Source organism: Rattus norvegicus, chromosome 12, assembly GCF_036323735.1.
Source record: "Rattus norvegicus strain BN/NHsdMcwi chromosome 12, GRCr8, whole genome shotgun sequence".
Taxonomy (NCBI): Eukaryota; Metazoa; Chordata; class Mammalia; order Rodentia; family Muridae; genus Rattus; species Rattus norvegicus.
The window spans coordinates 20,381,247-20,398,597 of NC_086030.1; the positions used below are offsets into that span (position 1 = coordinate 20,381,247).

Below are 17,351 nucleotides of genomic sequence, written 5' to 3' on the forward strand. Positions count from 1 at the left end.
GTAATTTCCACGACTCGTGGTTCCCGGGGCCTACAGGCGCCTGTGTGGAGCTGTCTGAAGAAAAACAGCCCTAACACACTGTGTAGCTGCTGTCCAATGCGAAAGTGGAAATGATGCCTTTTTAGAGTATTTCCCTAACTTTCAAGAAGCCCGGTGTTTCATCCTCAACATCACATAAGCTAGAAGTAGTGGTGCAGTCCCAGCACTCAGGAGGTAGAGCAGGGAGGATCAGAAGTTCAAGGCTGTCTCTGGCTAAAAAAATCACCTGAAAGGCATCCTGGGATACATGAGATCTTGTCTTAAAAAACAAACAGTAACAACAAAATACACACACACACACACACACACACACACACACACAGAGGAGAGAGAGAGAGAGAGAGAGAGAGAGAGAGAGCGAGCGAACGAGCCAGCCAGCCTAACTGGGCATGATGGTGCCCATCTATATTCTCAGCACTCAAAGGCAGAAGCAAGGAGGACTGCCATAAATCTGAGGCCCTTGTAGCTTACATAGCAAATTCTGGGCCAACTGGGGTTTCAAAGCAAGACTGTCAAAAGTGAGGGGAGGGTCCTGGAGTTATTGGCCCAATTGCAAACATAAGAACCTATATGTGATCTCTCAGAACCCATGTCAAAAAGATTGAGTGTGGTAGCCTGTGCTCTTAGTGCTAGAGAGGTGGCAAGCAGAGCCCCTTGGCTAGCCTAACTTTCATGTTTCAGGCCACCAACCATTCCCAACCCTTCCCCCACAAAACCAACCCTGTCTTATAAAAACAAGGTGGGCAGCACCTGAGGAATGACTGCCAAGGTAGACATAAAAACAAAACTAAACCATAAATAAACAGCCCCCAGGACTCCTGGTGAGGGTCTGGGCTGCGTTATCCATCTCCAAAGTGTCAGTCTCCTGGGGCCTATCCGCAGGTTCCTGTGAGGCTTCATTCACAGCTAAGAAGTGCTGGCAGTTAACGGAGCCCTCCTGGTGTCCCAGTGCAGAGTGCCCACTGGTTGCCTGCCCTGCCCCATGGAAGCACAGTACAGATGTCCAAAGGAAGAGCAACGCTGGAGGAGAGTCCAGGCAAGGAGACCGTCGCACAGGGCCGCAGCTGCCAACTTGACTGCAGACTGTTTTCTCATTGAGCAGGCTAGTCCCCAAGCTAGACATCTTGGACATGGTAGGGGTGTGTGAGGCTGTGTCTCACCTCCTGCTCTGGGGTTGATATTTGAAAAAATCCCACAGAATTGGCCCCCCTTGTGCTGCAGGGAGGGCTCCTAAGGGTCAGGCATGGCCCCGGCTCAGGCCTCCGCATGCCATGTACGCGTGGTCACGAGTCTCATCTCACACTGCAGCCCAGTGCCCTGCTGAGGCCAAGCACCATGGAAACGCCGGAACTTCCCTTCCCAGGCCACATTCTTGGGACTTGGCAGGTCTTCCTGGTGTTCTGGAGTGGCAGTCGATAAGATCAGCTGCATTCCTCAACAAGGGCACTTAGAACTGCTGGGCAGGGACCTGAGAGTAGCCCTGTTTCCTGAGACGTTGTGTTGGGTCTTTCAGGGGATTGGTGGGTATTGGGGTTACGTCTGTCCTCACTGGCTCCCCCTTTTCGCCACTTCCTCTTGTGCGTTGGTGCACTGTCGTGTAGATTTGAATCTAGGGAACGTTGACCGGGGGCAGGGAATACTTTTAAGTTAATTTATTAGTTTTCAATGGGGGCTGGGGGTTGTAGCTAAGTAGGTAGAATGCTTACCTAACATGCATAAAGCCTAGGGCCCAGCCACAGCACCACATAAACAGTGTATGGCGGTGGATGCCTGTAATCTCAGCATGTAGGAAGCAGGAGGATGAAGCGCTCAAGGCCGGCCTTGCCTATAGAGCAATTTTAAAGCTAGCCTTATCTCCATGAGGTTCTCTCAATAAACACATTACTTTATTTGTAGAATTATAGGGACATAACCTAGTGCCATTGAGGACCTAGCATATTACAAACACTTTTTGACATAGGGTTTTACTCTATAGCCCAGGCTAGCCTTGAGTTTGTGATCCTCCTGCCTGAGCCTCCCAAGTGTTAGAGCCATCTGACTGATCACCCAAATAAGGAAAGGTGGAAGAGTTGAGCTGGGGCGGGGCAGGTGGTCTGAGTCCACTCGAAGCTGAGGCTCCTGCGTGGTGAGCCTCTCTGTCAGCACAGGTGCCCATGCCCTTTCTTGTACCCTTCCCATGCCTTCTCACAGAGTCCACCACCCTGGCTGCCTGCCAGGGCCTTTCCTGTCCTCAGTGGAAACAGATCTTCCCATGAGTAACTCGAGAAGGGCCAGGCTTCCTTTCCAGCTGTGGCTAGGCCTTCTGGCCTCAAGATGATCCCAATGTCATTCTCAGTTGCTCTTGGCAGAGGAGAGCCTGGCATACAGTGACACGGTTCACACTCAGAAGATCTCCTCACGGTCTTCTGTTGGTGACAAACTGTAGTGTCTGGGACTATTGACTAACAGAGCATCTGTGCTGACCAAAGTCCCCTCTAGGAGTAGGAGCACTAGTCACAGGCATGTGAGCAGTTGCCCTCAGGGAGGCTCCAGAAACAACAGGAATTGTCAGCATGTGTGGTGGGAGCAACCAGCCATGTGGGTCTGCCAGGATACACCAAGCCCCTTAGCCTTTCCTGTGGCCCTGGGAGCCCTCCTCTCCACAGTCTCGCCTCTCTAGCCTGAGACTTTGGGAACTCTGCATCAGAACAAGCCTGCCATAGCCTGGCTGGTACTGTGGGACCTAGACATTCTGGTCCTACGCAGATCACTGCGGGCACGAACAGTGGCAGCTAGAGAGAAGGGAAGCAGAAGGAGGTGGTTTTCCGGCTGGCAGATGCTAAAAATAGAGATGCCTGTGTCTGACTTTGCCCCTAGCCTGCCCTCTCTGGGTCTGTGTGTCAGAGATATTGTTCCCCAGCTGCCAGGGCCACTCGGGCCACTCTCACTGCTGACTAGGTAGGAGGCAAAGAGAAGTGACACCACCATAGCACAGACACTGCCGATTCCTCCAGATCCCAATTACCATCGTGTGCCTCTGTCTGACGCAGATCCACAAAGGGTCACCTTTGCTGCCTGGGCCCCTGTCACTTACAGCCATTCAACTGCTTTGAGTGACAGGGAACATTCTAGCTGAAAGTCAGCAGAGCAGAGGAAGGACGGCAGTCAATGAAAAACACACAGGGCTGCAGGCTAACCCACCTTCAGCATTTTGTCCTGGAAGACAGGTAGAGCTTTCAGAGGCCACCGAGTACCCATCAAACAGTGTGCAGGAAACCGCACTCTTGTGCATAGTGTCAGTGGCTGGAGTTGGGCTTCATGCATAACAGGGATGGTATGGTTGGTTTTCTGGGTTGATCCCAGTGAAACAGGTACTCGCTTCTTTCTGGATGGGCGAGGTCTTAATGCTGCAAAATCCTAACACCGATAGCGTTAATGACAAGCTCTCTAAGCCTAGTGAGACGTCCATTTCCCTGTATTAAGGAACATGCTGAGGATGGGCAATGAGACCTTCCTGGCAGCTGTTGGGCACTTCCTGGCTTGCCAGGCTGTCTAGAGCAAAGGAACTGTCAGTCAGATGAGCCCAGCAATGACCCGTAAGGCAGCAGCTGCTCTAAGCTTAACTCTTCAGTGGTAAAGCTGACTGCTCGGGCTCCTGAGGGCAGGACTGTTGCAAACACCTTGTACCAGCCTTTGCTATCACAAACCTAAAAGTGCACTCGAGTTGTAACCATTTGCACTTTAGACACAGGGAGGGCACTTCCCCTAGGCCTAGCAGAGGGACTTCAGGACCTAACTGGAAAGAGATGAGCCTGTGATTGGTGGAAATAGAAGCCTTCATTTGCATGCTAGGTTTGCTGTGATTGGGGCCAATGCCCTTCTCTCTATAAGCAGGTTTGTCATTCAGCTGGAAGACAGCTGTTCCCCTAGTGCTGTGGTTGGGCTCAAGAAGAAGCTGGCAAGGAGCCAGGTGGTGGTGGCACATGCCTTTAATCCCAGCATTTAGGAGGCAGAGGCAAGCATATCTCTGTTTAGGGACAGCAGGACCACACAGAGAAACCTTGTCTTGTACCACCCCCACCCTTCCCACCTGCACTCCCTGGCAAACAAAATTGCTAGCAAGGGACTGGGATAAAGTGGATAAAGTGCTTGTACAAGTGTGAGGACCAGAGTTCAGATCCCCATTGGTCACTAAGTGCCTGGCCTAGCGGACATGACCTGTAATTCCAATGGTAAGAAGGTGGAGCTGGGATCCCTAGGGCAAGCTGGATGGCTGGATTAGTCATCTTGGTGAGTTCTAGCCCCAAGTGAGAGGTCCTACCTCAAATAATCAGGTGAAGAGGAATCTGAGATTCCAGCTGTCAACCTCAGACACACACACACACACACACACACACACACACACACACACACACACACACACATTGCACACACCCACATGCTTTAGAATAACAAAGAAAAGGCCTCCAAATATAAACAAATAAACAGAAACAAACAAGAGACACCCTAGCTTCAGCTCATCACTGCACGTGTCAGTAAAGGGGTGTGGCAAGTGTTCCTGCACCAATCAGCAGTTCTGCATGCAAATAAAGTAGGTTCTGTTTGCACCAGCCATAGGCCATCCAAGGTGGCTGCAGTGACTGCAGAGCGGTTTAGTAACAGTTCTTTCTGTGATGCTGTCCTTCCATGTGGCTCCCTCAGGGAGCCTGCGGAGTACGAAAGCAGACGGGCTGCCGTGAGGGTGGTCCAGCCACAACCAAAGTGTGTGCACGCCAGTGAATGCAGGCCAGAAGTCAACATCTCGTGTCTTTCTCAATCTCTCCTGGACTTATGTTTGATATAAAGTCTCTCCCTGTCCTAGTTAGAGTGACTGTTGCTGTGATAGAACACCAGGGCCAGAGTGACTCGAGAGGGACAGTGTTTATTTGGTTCAAACTTCCATCATCAAAGGGAGTCAAACAGGGCAGGAACCAAGAAGCAGGAGCTGATGCAGAGGCCATGGAGGGGTGCTGTTTGTTGGCTTGCTCCCATGGCTTGCCCAGCCTGCTTTCCTATAGATCCCAGGACCACCAGGATGGCACCAACCACAATGGGCTGAGCCCTCCCACATCAATAACTAACTGAAAAAAAATGCCCTACAAGGCTTGCCTACAGCCCGATCTTTTCTTTTTTTTTTTTCTTTTTTTTTGGGGGGGGGGGGTTCTTTTTTTCGGAGCTGGGGACCGAACCCAGGGCCTTGCGCTTCCTAGGTAAGCGCTCTACCACTGAGCTAAATCCCCAGCCCCTCCTACAGCCCGATCTTATGGAGACATTTTCTCAATTGAAGCCCTCTCCTCCAATGACTCTCGCTTGGGCCAAATTGGCATAAAACCAGTCAGTATACTCCCTGATCCTGGTACTCACCAATTAGACTAGGCTGGCTGGCCAGCCAGAGTTTCAGGGACCTTCCTGTCCCCGCCCCTCTTACCAGGATGAGCAAGAGCAAACCGTGCCAGGTTACTTGGATGCCTGGTGTGATGGGTGGTGTTAATTGTCAGCTTGACAGCATCCAGAGTCACCTGGGAGACAGGCCTCTGGACATTCTTGTTCTGGACTATCTTGAGTATGTTAATTAATGTGAAAGACCCATCTTTATTATGGGCAGGGATGTCCCATGGCTGGTAACATACTCTAAATAAAGGGAGCTGAGCATTCATTTCTACCTGTTTCCTGATTCCACATTATCAGTTGCTTCAAGTTCTCGTTGCCTTGACTTCTCTGATATGGTGGACTTAACCTGCCTGAGCTGTGGAGCCAGAACAAACTTTCTCTCTTAAGTTGCCTTTGTCAGGAAGAGAAGTTAAGACTCTGAGGATCCAAACCTGAGTCATCAAGTCTACAAGGCAAGCATCGTGCTTAAGCCATCCCCAGCCCCCTCCCGACAGTTTTCATCTTTTACAGAAGCTCCAAAAGGGTTTATACAGTGTCCACCCAGCTTGATTCAAACGCCCTTCGTCAGGCTTTCGGCAGGCTTAATGAAAGCTAATCCAACTTGATCACCTAGTTGTATCCTGTGTGTCCATTGTGTGCAACTCCGTGTGGAGGCAGGAGAACTTAAGCTTGGGGAGGGAAGGGTTTACTTCTTCTAACCCTCTCAGGTCCCACATGATCACAGAGGGAAGTCAGGGCAAAAGCTCAAGGAAGGAACTGAAGCAGACAACGGAAGATCTCATTGCTGGCTGGTTCACGGTGACCTACCCAGTTTGCTTTCTTTTCTTTTCTTTTCTTTTTTTTTTTTTTTTTCTTTTTTCTTTTTTTCAGAGCTGGGGACCGAACCCAGGGCCTTGCCACCCAAGCGCTCTACCACTGAGCCAAATCCCCAACCCCCCCAGTTTGCTTTCTTATAAGCACCCAGGACCTCCTGCCCACAGTGGGCTGGGCCCTCACACATCAATCACTACCAAAAACAACAAAAAGGATGTACCACAGACTTGCCCACCAGCCAATCTGATGGAGGCATGTCTCAGTTGCTGATCCTCATCCTCACCCTTACTGTGTCAAGTTGACCAAAAACAAAAAAACAAAAACAAAAAACTAGCCAACAGCCAAAGCACGAAGGATGTTCTGGTGACTCCTCTTCTTTTACCTTTGCTATTTTCGACTTTGTATTTTGAAATAGATAAGGGTTCCCTGGTTGGAAAAATAGCACAGAGGATGCTCATAACTACTGCAGCATCCCCACTGCATCCCCCCTGGAGCGTGGCGCTGTGTCTGTGTCCAGCTCTGATACCACAGGTTCCTCCCACATCTCTCCAGATATGCCAGTCCTGCTTCCTGGCAGCCCTTACAGTAAGACATCTCGGGACTTTATGAATGGAGCACACCTCATGGCCTTGGGAGCAGACTTTCATCACGTGCTCCGAAGTCCGCCTTGATGAATCTTTGTATTTCCTTCATTGCCAAGGTCAATAGTCTTTGGTGTGGAAGAAGCGTGTTCTTAGGTACCAACTGTAGGTCGTTTCTTACTGTTCTTCTTATGTGGGCACCTGGCAAGGTGTCTCATTTCAAAAATGACAGCACTTGGAGACAGATGCAGAAGAGTCGCTGGGCGTTTCTTCCTTAGTCATACACTCAGTGTGTGTGTGTTTCTCCCTTATTCATACATTCATTCTGGGGCGTGGGAGGGAGGGAGCGAGCGAGCGCATGTCAGACCCCTCTGGAACTGTAAATTCAGATGCTTGTGTGTTCTGGGAACCCAACCAGCCCTTTGCAAGTTCAGTAAGTGCTCCCAACCCAACCGCTGAAAACCTTTCCTAATTTTGTGTTGGGAGCTGTGGAACACAAGTCTGCGCGAGCTGGAGGGAGGCATGGCAACAGCATACACCTCAGCCATAGCCTTAGTTATCCGTAGATGGGACCACCCACGCCACCGACGTACAAGCAGCCCCCTGGTGCCGGGACAAGCCCCGGCAGAGGCCACGCCCACGCGCCAAGGGCGCAGGCGCGCCGGCGTCACTGTCCAGCCGGCTGAATCTGGTTCCGCCCCAGTCTGGGGCTCACTGCTGTGAAGTGTCCTCAGTCCCTGCAGTTCGCACCAACGACTCCCGGCTGCCTACAAGCGAGGTCAGTGCGTGGCCCGGTGCGGGCAGTGCGAGGTGGCCCCAAGGCTTCGGTGGCGGTCTCGCCCTGTAGCGACGCGAGGTCGTCCGGGTGCCCCACCGCACCGCTCTCTGCCTGCCCAAACCCCGAGCCTACAGCCAGGGCCCATCTCGTTGTCTTACTGGCCTCCTACTATTGGGATCGCTTGTCTTATTAACCAGCCAGCCTTGTGGACCTCAGGGGTGTCCGCGGTGTGTGCAGAGCCCTGACCCAGAAATCGCGACTTAAGTAAAAGCTGCTTGTGAGCAGTGAGAGGGGCGTAATGACAAACTTTGTGGCACTTAATGAAGTCCCTGTGTAATGTTGATTTCACTCTTGCCTGCTCCACTCGCCTGGGTTTTTTTTTTTTTCCATCTCCCAGGAGGCAGACATTCTTTCAGGCCTTCTCAATTGCTCCCAGGTGAGCCTTTCTGCAGGAAATCCTAAAGTCTATGGGGAAGGTGGTATAGTTAGGACCCTGAGGTGAGAACCTTGCAGTCTGTGCTCACAGGATGTCACTTGCCACATCACTGGCCGGGAGCAGAAGAAATAGGATCACAGAATGCTCAGCTAGTGTGGAAGCCTGGAGGTTGATAGTTTTAACTGTGCATAATTGTTTTTTTCCTGAGAGACACCATTTTCTGCCCAGTTGCAACTGTTTGCACCCGTCCCTTGGATGACTCTGCACTTTGCTTAATGGGTTTTTCAAGCTTTAGAAGTCCGGTCTGCAATAAAATAGCAAGATCAGCACAAACAAATTAGTAGCAACTGTAGAGGATCTCGTGAGTGTCATTTTTGCCTCTCTCTGTTCTGGTCATCTCTGCCCTCATTGGCTCAGAGCTGTCTTCACATTTCTGCTGTAAAACAAAACCAAAAAGTGCAGTTTTGGATTCCTGGGGAGTCACTTTGAACAGGTGAGCTGAGCCATCTGACCTTGCAGGATGGTTACTGGACCCACTGTAGCAGGAAAAATGGACTTTCTTGGCCACAGCAAGAAAGCGTCCATGAGCTTAATGTCACTTGGGGGTCCACCAGACCGTTTTGGATGTGGACACAGCTGCTATACCAGAGGAAGCCAAAAATCAAAGGCCTTGACTACCGGCAGGTTCAAATAGAATTGGGAGCAGGGCACCCATCTCTGCGGGGTGGACAAAGCTGGGAAGCTCTAGAGAAGGGGATGTGGGTACCTGGCCCAGCTACAGCTAGGGTGAAGGAGGCAGCTGCAGCCGAATGAAGCTGCAGTGCAGCAGATGAGACCGAGTCCCAGCTTAGGGCTGCAGCGTGGGCTCTGCATAGTGCAGAGGTTCTTGTGCCAGCTGGCTTTTCCCGGACTGGGAACGCTCAGTTATGCATGCAGGGGCCATGGAGGCTGGTCCTGTCTGCCTGCCTCCCTTTTTGCATGTAGCTGTCATGCTCACCCATGCAGAAAGCTGTCCACAGCTTCCTTGCCTCAGAACATCTCTCCTTCATTCACTTCAGGGTCTCTCGCTGCAGGTGTCTGATCAGAGACCGCCCCATCTCCCCAGCTACAGGGTCCTCTGCCCTGCCTGTTGGCTGCTTTCTGCCACTTCTGAGTAGACCTGGATGGGAGCTTGTCCTGTGCCTCATCCCCACCCCCATGATTCAGGTGGCAGGGACTGTTTCTGTCCTTTCTCTTGGCCCAGGAGCTTCTCTGATGGACGAATTGAGCTTAGCACTTAAACTTGGGCCAGAGCTACTGGGACCAGTTCCGTGACCTGCAGGCAATGGGGTTTTATCTTCTGGGGCCAGCCCCTCATCCTAGTCAAGGAAATCTCCCCACCTATTCAAGCTCAGGGGTCTGTCTGCTCCCATGGCGGGACTGGTCACGCAGTAACGGTGGACACGTGAGTGGCAGCCTGTGAGATAGCAGTGGTATAGGTTAAACCTAGCAAACCAATGGGACCTTTAGAACCCGTCGGTGAGGCCAGTCAGCCTGAGTCAGGTGGGTTGAGGCCAGAGAGCCAAGAAAACCGATCTACAGTTGGGGACTAGCAACCTAGAGGCCATGTGGTCTGTACTGGAGTCTGGGAGAAAGGTGATTCTCTGGGGTCCAGGCTGTCTTACCTGCAGTCTGAGGTCAAGGGTAGGTTTCAGCCTGTGTTTAGCCCCCAAGTGACAGATGGTGTTTCTGCAGTGACTGCAGAAGGATCTGTGGCCTGGACAGAGCCTGGGCTTGGTGGCAGTGACAGAATCACCTCTAGGGATTCATTCGTGTGTCCTATGGCAGCTGGTGATAGCCCAGTCTCCTTTGTCTTTACTTCTCAGGGAGAGCCTCGGGTCTGCTGCTGGCCTGTGCCGTTCAGGTCATTGAGAGCCGCGTCTGTCACCTTTGTCGTCCTTTTAGCATGGAGTTTAAGGTGGCATTTTGTGCATGCCTGCACACAGTAACTACTTTGTGCGTTTGAGAAGTCATTCCTAGGAGATCCCTAGGTGGGTGTGACCCTTGCCTTGGCACCAAGGTGGCAAGAGAGAGCACAGCTGTGCAGAGCTGGACGGGGTGGACACCGTCCCTGTCCTCCAGGAGCTCACGTATGCCTGCCTGTGAGCGCCTCGACGACAGAGCCAGAGTCCACCCCTGCACTGCCCAAAGACCCTTGCCTGCAGCGCACTGATGCTCACAGCCACCGGCTGTCGATGCAGTAGCTTCCCCAACTCGAGTGTGCACATCTGCGGGTCATTCCATGGGTCAGAATGGAGGGGGCTTTGGTTCCTCTGTGCAGTGAAGCAAGGCACTGACCCCACTGGGGTCCTAATCATCTCCATCTAAGCAGACATGGGAGGGGAGGGGAGTGAGGGAGTGAGCCTTCCAGGTCCCTCCCTCTGTGTGCGTCCTTTGTAGCACCAGTTGATTCTACTGTGCGTGACCTGGAGCCTGGCAGTCACTTCCAACATCCACAGTGTTTCAATAATTACCTCCAAATAAAAAGCTTCATTTCCCACACACTCTCTCCTCATTCTTCATTATTTGCTTGGGCTTTTATTTTGATTTCTGGAAAGTTTGCTACTGAGTATGTGCATAGCTGGGCAGTAGTCCGCTGAGGTCTGGGGACGGGCTCTCAACACCTCTGGGGGACCCTGGACTCAGGCTGAATCCAAGTGAATGGATGAGGGGTGATTCTGGGCTGAGGAGTGGAAACAGGCTTCTGGTCTCCAGACCAGAGTCCACGGCCCTTGGCATCCAGTTCCTCCAGCCTCTGCAGGGCTCGTGGTCTTCCCCTCAAACATCACTGTCATATGTAGGCCTTTTCCAATGTCTGGCGAACGTGTCTAGGGGTGTTAGGGATCAGAGACCATGCTCCAGCCTTGGAGGCACCACGTGGGCATGTGGTGGATGTAAGGCCAGGTGCTGGGCTCTGTCAGCCATCTGCTGTGCCCTTGGGACTAGGTCCTGTGTGAATCGGGTCAAATGACCTGCTACTCAGCTGCGCCCCCAGTGCAGCTGCTCAGATCACATGATGGAGTGGGGACGACAGAGGGTCCTTCCACCCTCACCTGTGTTCATCCTTTTACATCTGACCTCAGTCACTCCCAGAAAGAGGGCCATACAGAGCTGGGTTTCTGGCACCCCATCAGGTCCTCTACCACCAAGCCGTACAACAACCTTTGAGGGGTTTGTTTATTTTTGAGACAGACTTACCAAGCTCAAGCCAGCCTTGGACTCTCAATCCTCGGGGTATATTCACCAACCACCTCCATAATTCCAAGAATGTTTGATCAAGATGTCCAACCCAGTGGATGCTCAAAAACTCGGCACTGACTGCACAAATCCCTATGAGGAGGACATACCCCAGTCACACTGGCCCCAGCACAGGTGAAACCCTGGCCAGGGCCGGAAGTTCACTTCTCTAGCTCCACGAAGAGGGAGAACATCTCTTTGCCCTGTGGACTTTGTTCGGGAAGGACAGTGGGCCCTTGCTCTGCCTCCCACACAGAAGGTCTCTTTTGACTCTCATGGAACCGAGGGAGGGGCTTGAGGCAATGGTGGAGTGCCTGAAGCTGGGGGTTTACTGCAGCACCCACCTTTGTGTGTCTCCTCAGGGTCTGAGACTTCAAAAACAGTAGGGCTTCCCGATTAAATCTAGGAATAAACAAGAGAAGCAAGCCCACGCAGCTGCCCTGGTTCAAGGCTGATCCTGGGTTTACGTACCACCTGGTGATGGCGGGGGAGAAAGTGCTGCCTGGCGTCTCCGCTGGCAGACAGCACCAGGTTACCTGGGTGACCCTGCTCACAGGTGATAGAGTTAAGCCTCCTCACCTGGCAACAGGCACAAATAGGTCAGGCTCCTGTTACCAGTGTGGCTCAGAATGGCTGGCTAGGACTCTTCTGAACACCTTTGGGTAAAATGTATATCTGTACTCCCAGAACTCAGGGAGACTGAGGCAAGATTGTCTCTAAGGGGAGGCTACGTTACCCTGGGCTTTATAATTCCAGGTCAGCTTGAAGCTGATCGTGCCAGCTAACCTCCACCCCCATCATACTCTGCAGAAGACAGACGGACTGGGTGAAGTCATGTGCTTGGAACCTGGCCTCAACTCCAAGAGCTTTGGGTCCTTGAGTGTTGGGGACAAGGAAGACCTGCTCTCACACCTCAGGCTAGGGCTGGCGCCCTGTCATAGACACTGTTGCTCTCACTTGAACTCACCAGGTCCTCTAGGTATAGTGGGGACCAGGAGAGTGACAACAGCCACTTCCCTGAAAAGACACACCTTGTCACCTGGTGTGAGACCAGGCAGTCTTGAATTCAGCTACCAAGGCTGTTGGGGGATGGTCCAGTTTCCTTCTCAGTCTCCAGAGCCTCAGCAAGCCTTGCCTGTCAGCATAGGACAAAGGCTGCCTGCTCCGCCAGCCCCGGATCAGTGTAAACCGTGAGTGTTGATGGAGATGTGGGTGGAGGAACCTTCAATGGGTGCCATTTGGGAGACTGCTGATTCTGCCGTGGCCTCAAAAGTGTCAGCCTACCAAGGACAACTGGTTTCCTCCCTGCCTCTTGGGACAGCAAGGAGCTCAGTCCATCATCCACACAAGGATCCTCCACAGGATACAGCATCCATTTAGGCAACCCAAGTGTCCCCACCGTACCATGGGACAGACAGCACTGCCAGGCTCCCCGAATCAGGAACCAGTCTTCACCAAATCAGCTTTCTGGGGATTTTTTTTTTTTTTTTTTTTTTTTTAGGTTTTTCAGCTTGAACCACATACACAGGGCCCTTTCAAGTGAAATTTGTGCCTTTTCTCAAGGGAAGCGGAACTCAGAAGAGTCGTGGCTTAATACAGGACAGAAACGCACTTCACAGTCTGAGGCCTGCGGCTGCTGTTCTTAATGCAACAACACTGTGGGTTTTTAAAAGGTTACTTCATATACATTCACATTTTATATGCATATGTGTATGAGCACTACGTATGTACCCAGAGTTCAGAAGAGGACATTGGACCCTCTGAAGCTGCAATTCCAGATAATTGAGGTCCTCTGTAAGAGCAACAAGTGCTCTACACCAGAGCCATTTCCACCCAGCATGGCATGAGCTACATGAGCTCCTCTCTTTAAAAAGAGGAGAGACGCTGAGTATGATAGCTCTGACCCGGAACTCCAGAGGCTACGGAGACAGGAGAATTGCCAGCCCGGGCCACATACCAAGTTCCTCTTTGAGGGCTGGAGAGATGGCTTCTTGGTTTAGAGCACTTGTCCGGCTTCCAGAGAATCCAGTTTCAACGCCCAGTGCCCACATGATCAGAACCATCCAGTTCTCCAGTAACTGCAGTTCCAGGGGATCTGACACTGACTTCTGACATCAGAGGGCACCAGGCACACATGTGCATGTACATGTATGCAGGCATAACACCCATGTACCTAAATACATCTTAAAAATAATTTAACAACAACAAAGAAACAGGAGGTGGAGAGGTGGCTGTCAGCCAGTGCCTGCTGGACAAGCAGGAGGACCTGAGTCAGATCCCATGAGAACACATTGAAAGCTCCGTGGCGGTCCATGTTTGTAATCCTACGGCTGATAAATGAAGTGGAGACAGATAGGCCGACTCACTCTGCTCTCCTGATCTTTCTGCCTCTGCCTCCTGAGTACTCGGATAGGCAAGTGTTCCACCATGCCTGCTTTATGCAGTGCTGGGGCCAGGACTGTCTGCATGCTAGGCAAACATTACAAGCCCCAGCTCCCACTGCCCCAACTCTAACATGGCCTTCCTCTTTCTGTAAAACCCCAAGCTACAGAGTGATGGCAGAGGTGTGGTCACCTCCGTGGCTTCAGATAGAGACTCCCTCTGCAGTCTTCACAGGGGCCAGCATGAGCTCCCTCAGAGATCCAGTAGAGAGGCAGTGTTAGGTCTTGGGGGCAGGGGGCATTTAGGGGGGACACTGAGATACATTACTGTAGAGCCCTGGTTCTCAGCCTTCCTGGTGCTGCAACCCTTAGCCACAGTTCCTCGTGTTGTGGAGACCCCCCCCTTAAAATCACTCCCGTCACTACTTAATACCTGTATTTTTGCTACTGTCATGAACTGTAATGTGAATGTCAGGGTTTCCTATTGGTTTTGGGGGGTCGCGACCCAGTGGTTGAGAACCACTGCTGTCGAGGCTCTTCTGGGTTAGAACTGCTGCTAATATCATGGACAGGCAGGTGACGGTATGACGGATCCTCCACGAGGAATTCAAACCAGTGCCAGAGACAACACGGTGGGGTCTCTGAAGAGGGAAGTCAGCCCATTTAGCAGAAGTAGGGGTCTATTTTTGTACTTTCTGAAGATGGGGGAAGTTGCCTAACAAGAGTCTGCTGTGTGGCCGATTCTGGACAGGGGCAGGGGTAGGGAATGGAAGCCTTGCTTCGATGTAGACTCAGTTCTCTAGGCGAGAGCTCCCACACTTGACCTCATGCACACGGTGTCTCTCTCAGTTGGGTTCCTACAGCAGAGTGACCTCAACAGACCCATTCTACAATTGCGATCTTGGTGGCAGCCTGTCTCTCCTGCATCAACTCGGTCCAGGGACCATGGCTCTCCTTCTTGGAGGGCACAAGGGCTGCAGACCCCCAGGAGACTCCAGACAGCCCTCAGAGCTTCTAGTGTGTGTGACAGGACTCCCAGCCAGGTGTCCACAGGCAGCATCATTAGATCCAAAGACCAGGATCCTGGGCCTGGGGTTGCTGAGGTCATGCCCTGTAGACAGTGGGAGGCTAATGTCCCCTCCCCAGATCATCCATCTAACTGCTCCCCTGCCCTGTCTACTCCCTTGATGGACCTTGGCCCTGGTGGCACTGTGCCCCACATGTGGCTGTGGCTGTGGGGTCAGAGGCAGGCCTGCGGAGGCTGGGGGAAGCTGTCTGCTTTTTTTTTTTTTTTTTTTCCATTGCTACAGTTTATACAACTGTCAGCCACACAGCCTCTGGGACCTGGCCAAAGCCAATCGGAGCTGGTAGCTGGGGCAGCCAGTCTCCCCTTCTACACCCCCCCCCCCAGGCCTAAGTTAACTCTCTAGACTCCTTTCCTTGTCCCCAGAGGGCCCTCAGGCAACCTGCCCAGAATGCCTTCTCAGATTGGGACCTCTCCAGCTGCAGGGATACAGGGTGACTGGGGGAGGGAAGCAAGAGTTTGCCTTGGGCCCCAGGCAAACGCTCCTGTGTGGAGGAGGGCGCCCTACTGGAGTCTCTGGAGCCCCTGATGGCCCAGCTCCTGTGTGGACTGAGGAGAAACCGTTCTTACTTGAGCGTGTGGGTGTCCTGTGACTGAACTGTGGGCGTGGGTTTCCAGGGGGGAGGGAGTGCCTCTGTTTGCTGTATTTTGTTACTCTGCCCTGGGGGTGGGACCTGTGGGAACCTGGGATCATGGGGAAGCTCGCCTTTCCTGGAAAGGCTGGGGTGGTGTACTTGGGTTCCTCACCATGTTCCCACACCCTTTCCGGGCTTCTAGCAACATCAGAATCAACACTGGTTCTGCTTTTTCCAGGAAAGAGAAAGTGGACTGACATGCTGGCACTGCCAAATGCCTCTGTGGTACTGTCCTCCACTTGGCTCCTAGGACAGGGAGGGAGAGGGCAGGCATGGGCTTCCTCGGCAAGATGCCTCCAGAAGTGGTGCTTCACAAGGCCAGAGCACCACATCCTACTCTGTGGGATCTTCACTGAGAGGTGTCCCTAGCAATGGAGACCGTGCCAGCACCCAGCTAGGTCTTAAGGACTGGCTGGAGCCAGGAACCAAGAACTTGCCAGAAAAGAACAGGCAAAGTTCCGTGGAACTGCTGCCCTCTGTTGGCTACTGTGGGTACTGCACAAGGCTCAGGAAACAATGGTCCATGCTCTTGAAACCTGATGGATTCCGCACCTGAGCTATGAATAGAAGGGTGGGCGGGCAGCAGTCTGTCTTAGCTCCATACCCACACCCAGTTTGACAGCCTGTCCTTAACTTTCAGGTGCAGGAGGCCAGCCCTGAGTTGTCCCCAGAGGAGAGAAGGGTCTTGGAAAGGAAACTGAAGAAGGAACGGAAGAAGGAAGAGAAGAAGCGGCTGCGGGAGGCAGGCATTGCCACAGCACAGACTGCCAAGGTTCAGACTCCGCCAGCCAAGCCCTCAGCTGCTGTCCTGGCCCTGGAGTACCTCCAAGGGTAAACTCTGTTGTGGGCTGAATCCAGAACATTCTGCTGCTGCCATGGTGCTGGCTAGAGGCTGGTCCACTGTGGCAGGTGGGGAAGGGCGGGTGGTCCACTGTGGCAGGTGGGAAGGGTGGGTGGTCCACTGTGGCAGGTGGGGAAGGGTGGGTGGTCCACTGTGGCAGGTGGGGAAGGGTGGGTGGTCCACTGTGGCAGGTGGGGAAGGGCGGGTGGTCCACTGTGGCAGGTGGGGAAGGGTGGGTGGTCCACTGTGGTAGGTGGGGAAGGGCGGGTGGTCCATCCAGCTCAGTCAGCCATTGACAGGTACTGGGGAGGCCCTGCCCTGCCTGTTCTGTATCCACAGAACTGCCCTCAGGCACACGCATCCCCCCTCCTTTTCACCCTGTGGAGGTGTCCTGTGGCTACTGTGTGCCCAGACTCCCCAATCTTAGCTGAGCACTGAAAACAGGTGTTCTGCCCACAGGACCCTGAACCATGGTAGGTTCCAGATTGTGACAAACCTTCAGCTAGGACTCTTCCCAGGTGCTTTATTTTTAAGATTTATTTTGGACCCGGAGAAATGGCTCAGTGGTTAAGAAAACTGGCTGTTCTCCCAGGGGATCTGGGCTCAATTTCCAGCACCCACATGGCAGCTCACAACTGTCTATGACTCGAGTTCCACGGGATTCGATGCCCACCTCTGACCTCCACAGGTTCCTGCATTCATAGTTAAGAATAACTAAAAATATTTAAAGCAGAAAAATAAATTTTTTAAATTTTATTTTATTTTACTTACTGGTTTTATGAGAGGGTTTTTCTATAGTCCTGGCTGTCCTGGAACTCACTCTGTGGACCAGGCTGCCTCAAACTCAAATCTGCCTGCCTCTGCTTCCCAGAGTGCTAGGATCAAAGGTGTGTGCCACCGCGGCCAGCAACCTTATTATTAATTCTGTGTGTATGAACACACATGTGCACCGGTGGAAGCCAGCAGATAGTGTCAGAGTCCCTGGAGCTGCAGTTCCAGGCAAAGAGCATACACACCCTTAGCTACTGGGCCCAAGTGGTCTCAACATCTGACAAAGGTGGCTTATGGCAGGAAGGGT

The 17,351-nt window shown here is 52.5% G+C and overlaps 1 protein-coding gene and 1 non-coding gene across 9 annotated transcripts in view; both read left to right on the forward strand.

Moving 5' to 3' along the window:
* The window catches only part of C12h7orf50 (similar to human chromosome 7 open reading frame 50), a 103,923-nt gene that overhangs the window by 82,279 nt on the left and 4,293 nt on the right, over nucleotides 1-17,351 (forward strand). For 4 of the 8 annotated variants that reach the window (XM_063271577.1, XM_063271578.1, NM_001025033.1 and 1 more), the window contains one exon: nucleotides 16,073-16,263. In XM_063271577.1, the coding sequence (XP_063127647.1) occupies nucleotides 16,073-16,263 (191 nt within the window). Of the gene's footprint in view, nucleotides 1-404; nucleotides 7,621-15,491; nucleotides 15,658-15,689; nucleotides 15,921-16,072; nucleotides 16,342-17,351 lie in introns of those variants that run through there. The other 4 variants (XM_063271581.1, XM_006248959.5, XM_063271580.1 and 1 more) reach the window with 4 other exon arrangements.
* Nucleotides 10,149-10,244, forward strand: Mir339 (microRNA 339). The gene has a single exon (NR_031784.1). It is a non-coding gene; the product is annotated as a microRNA 339 (primary transcript).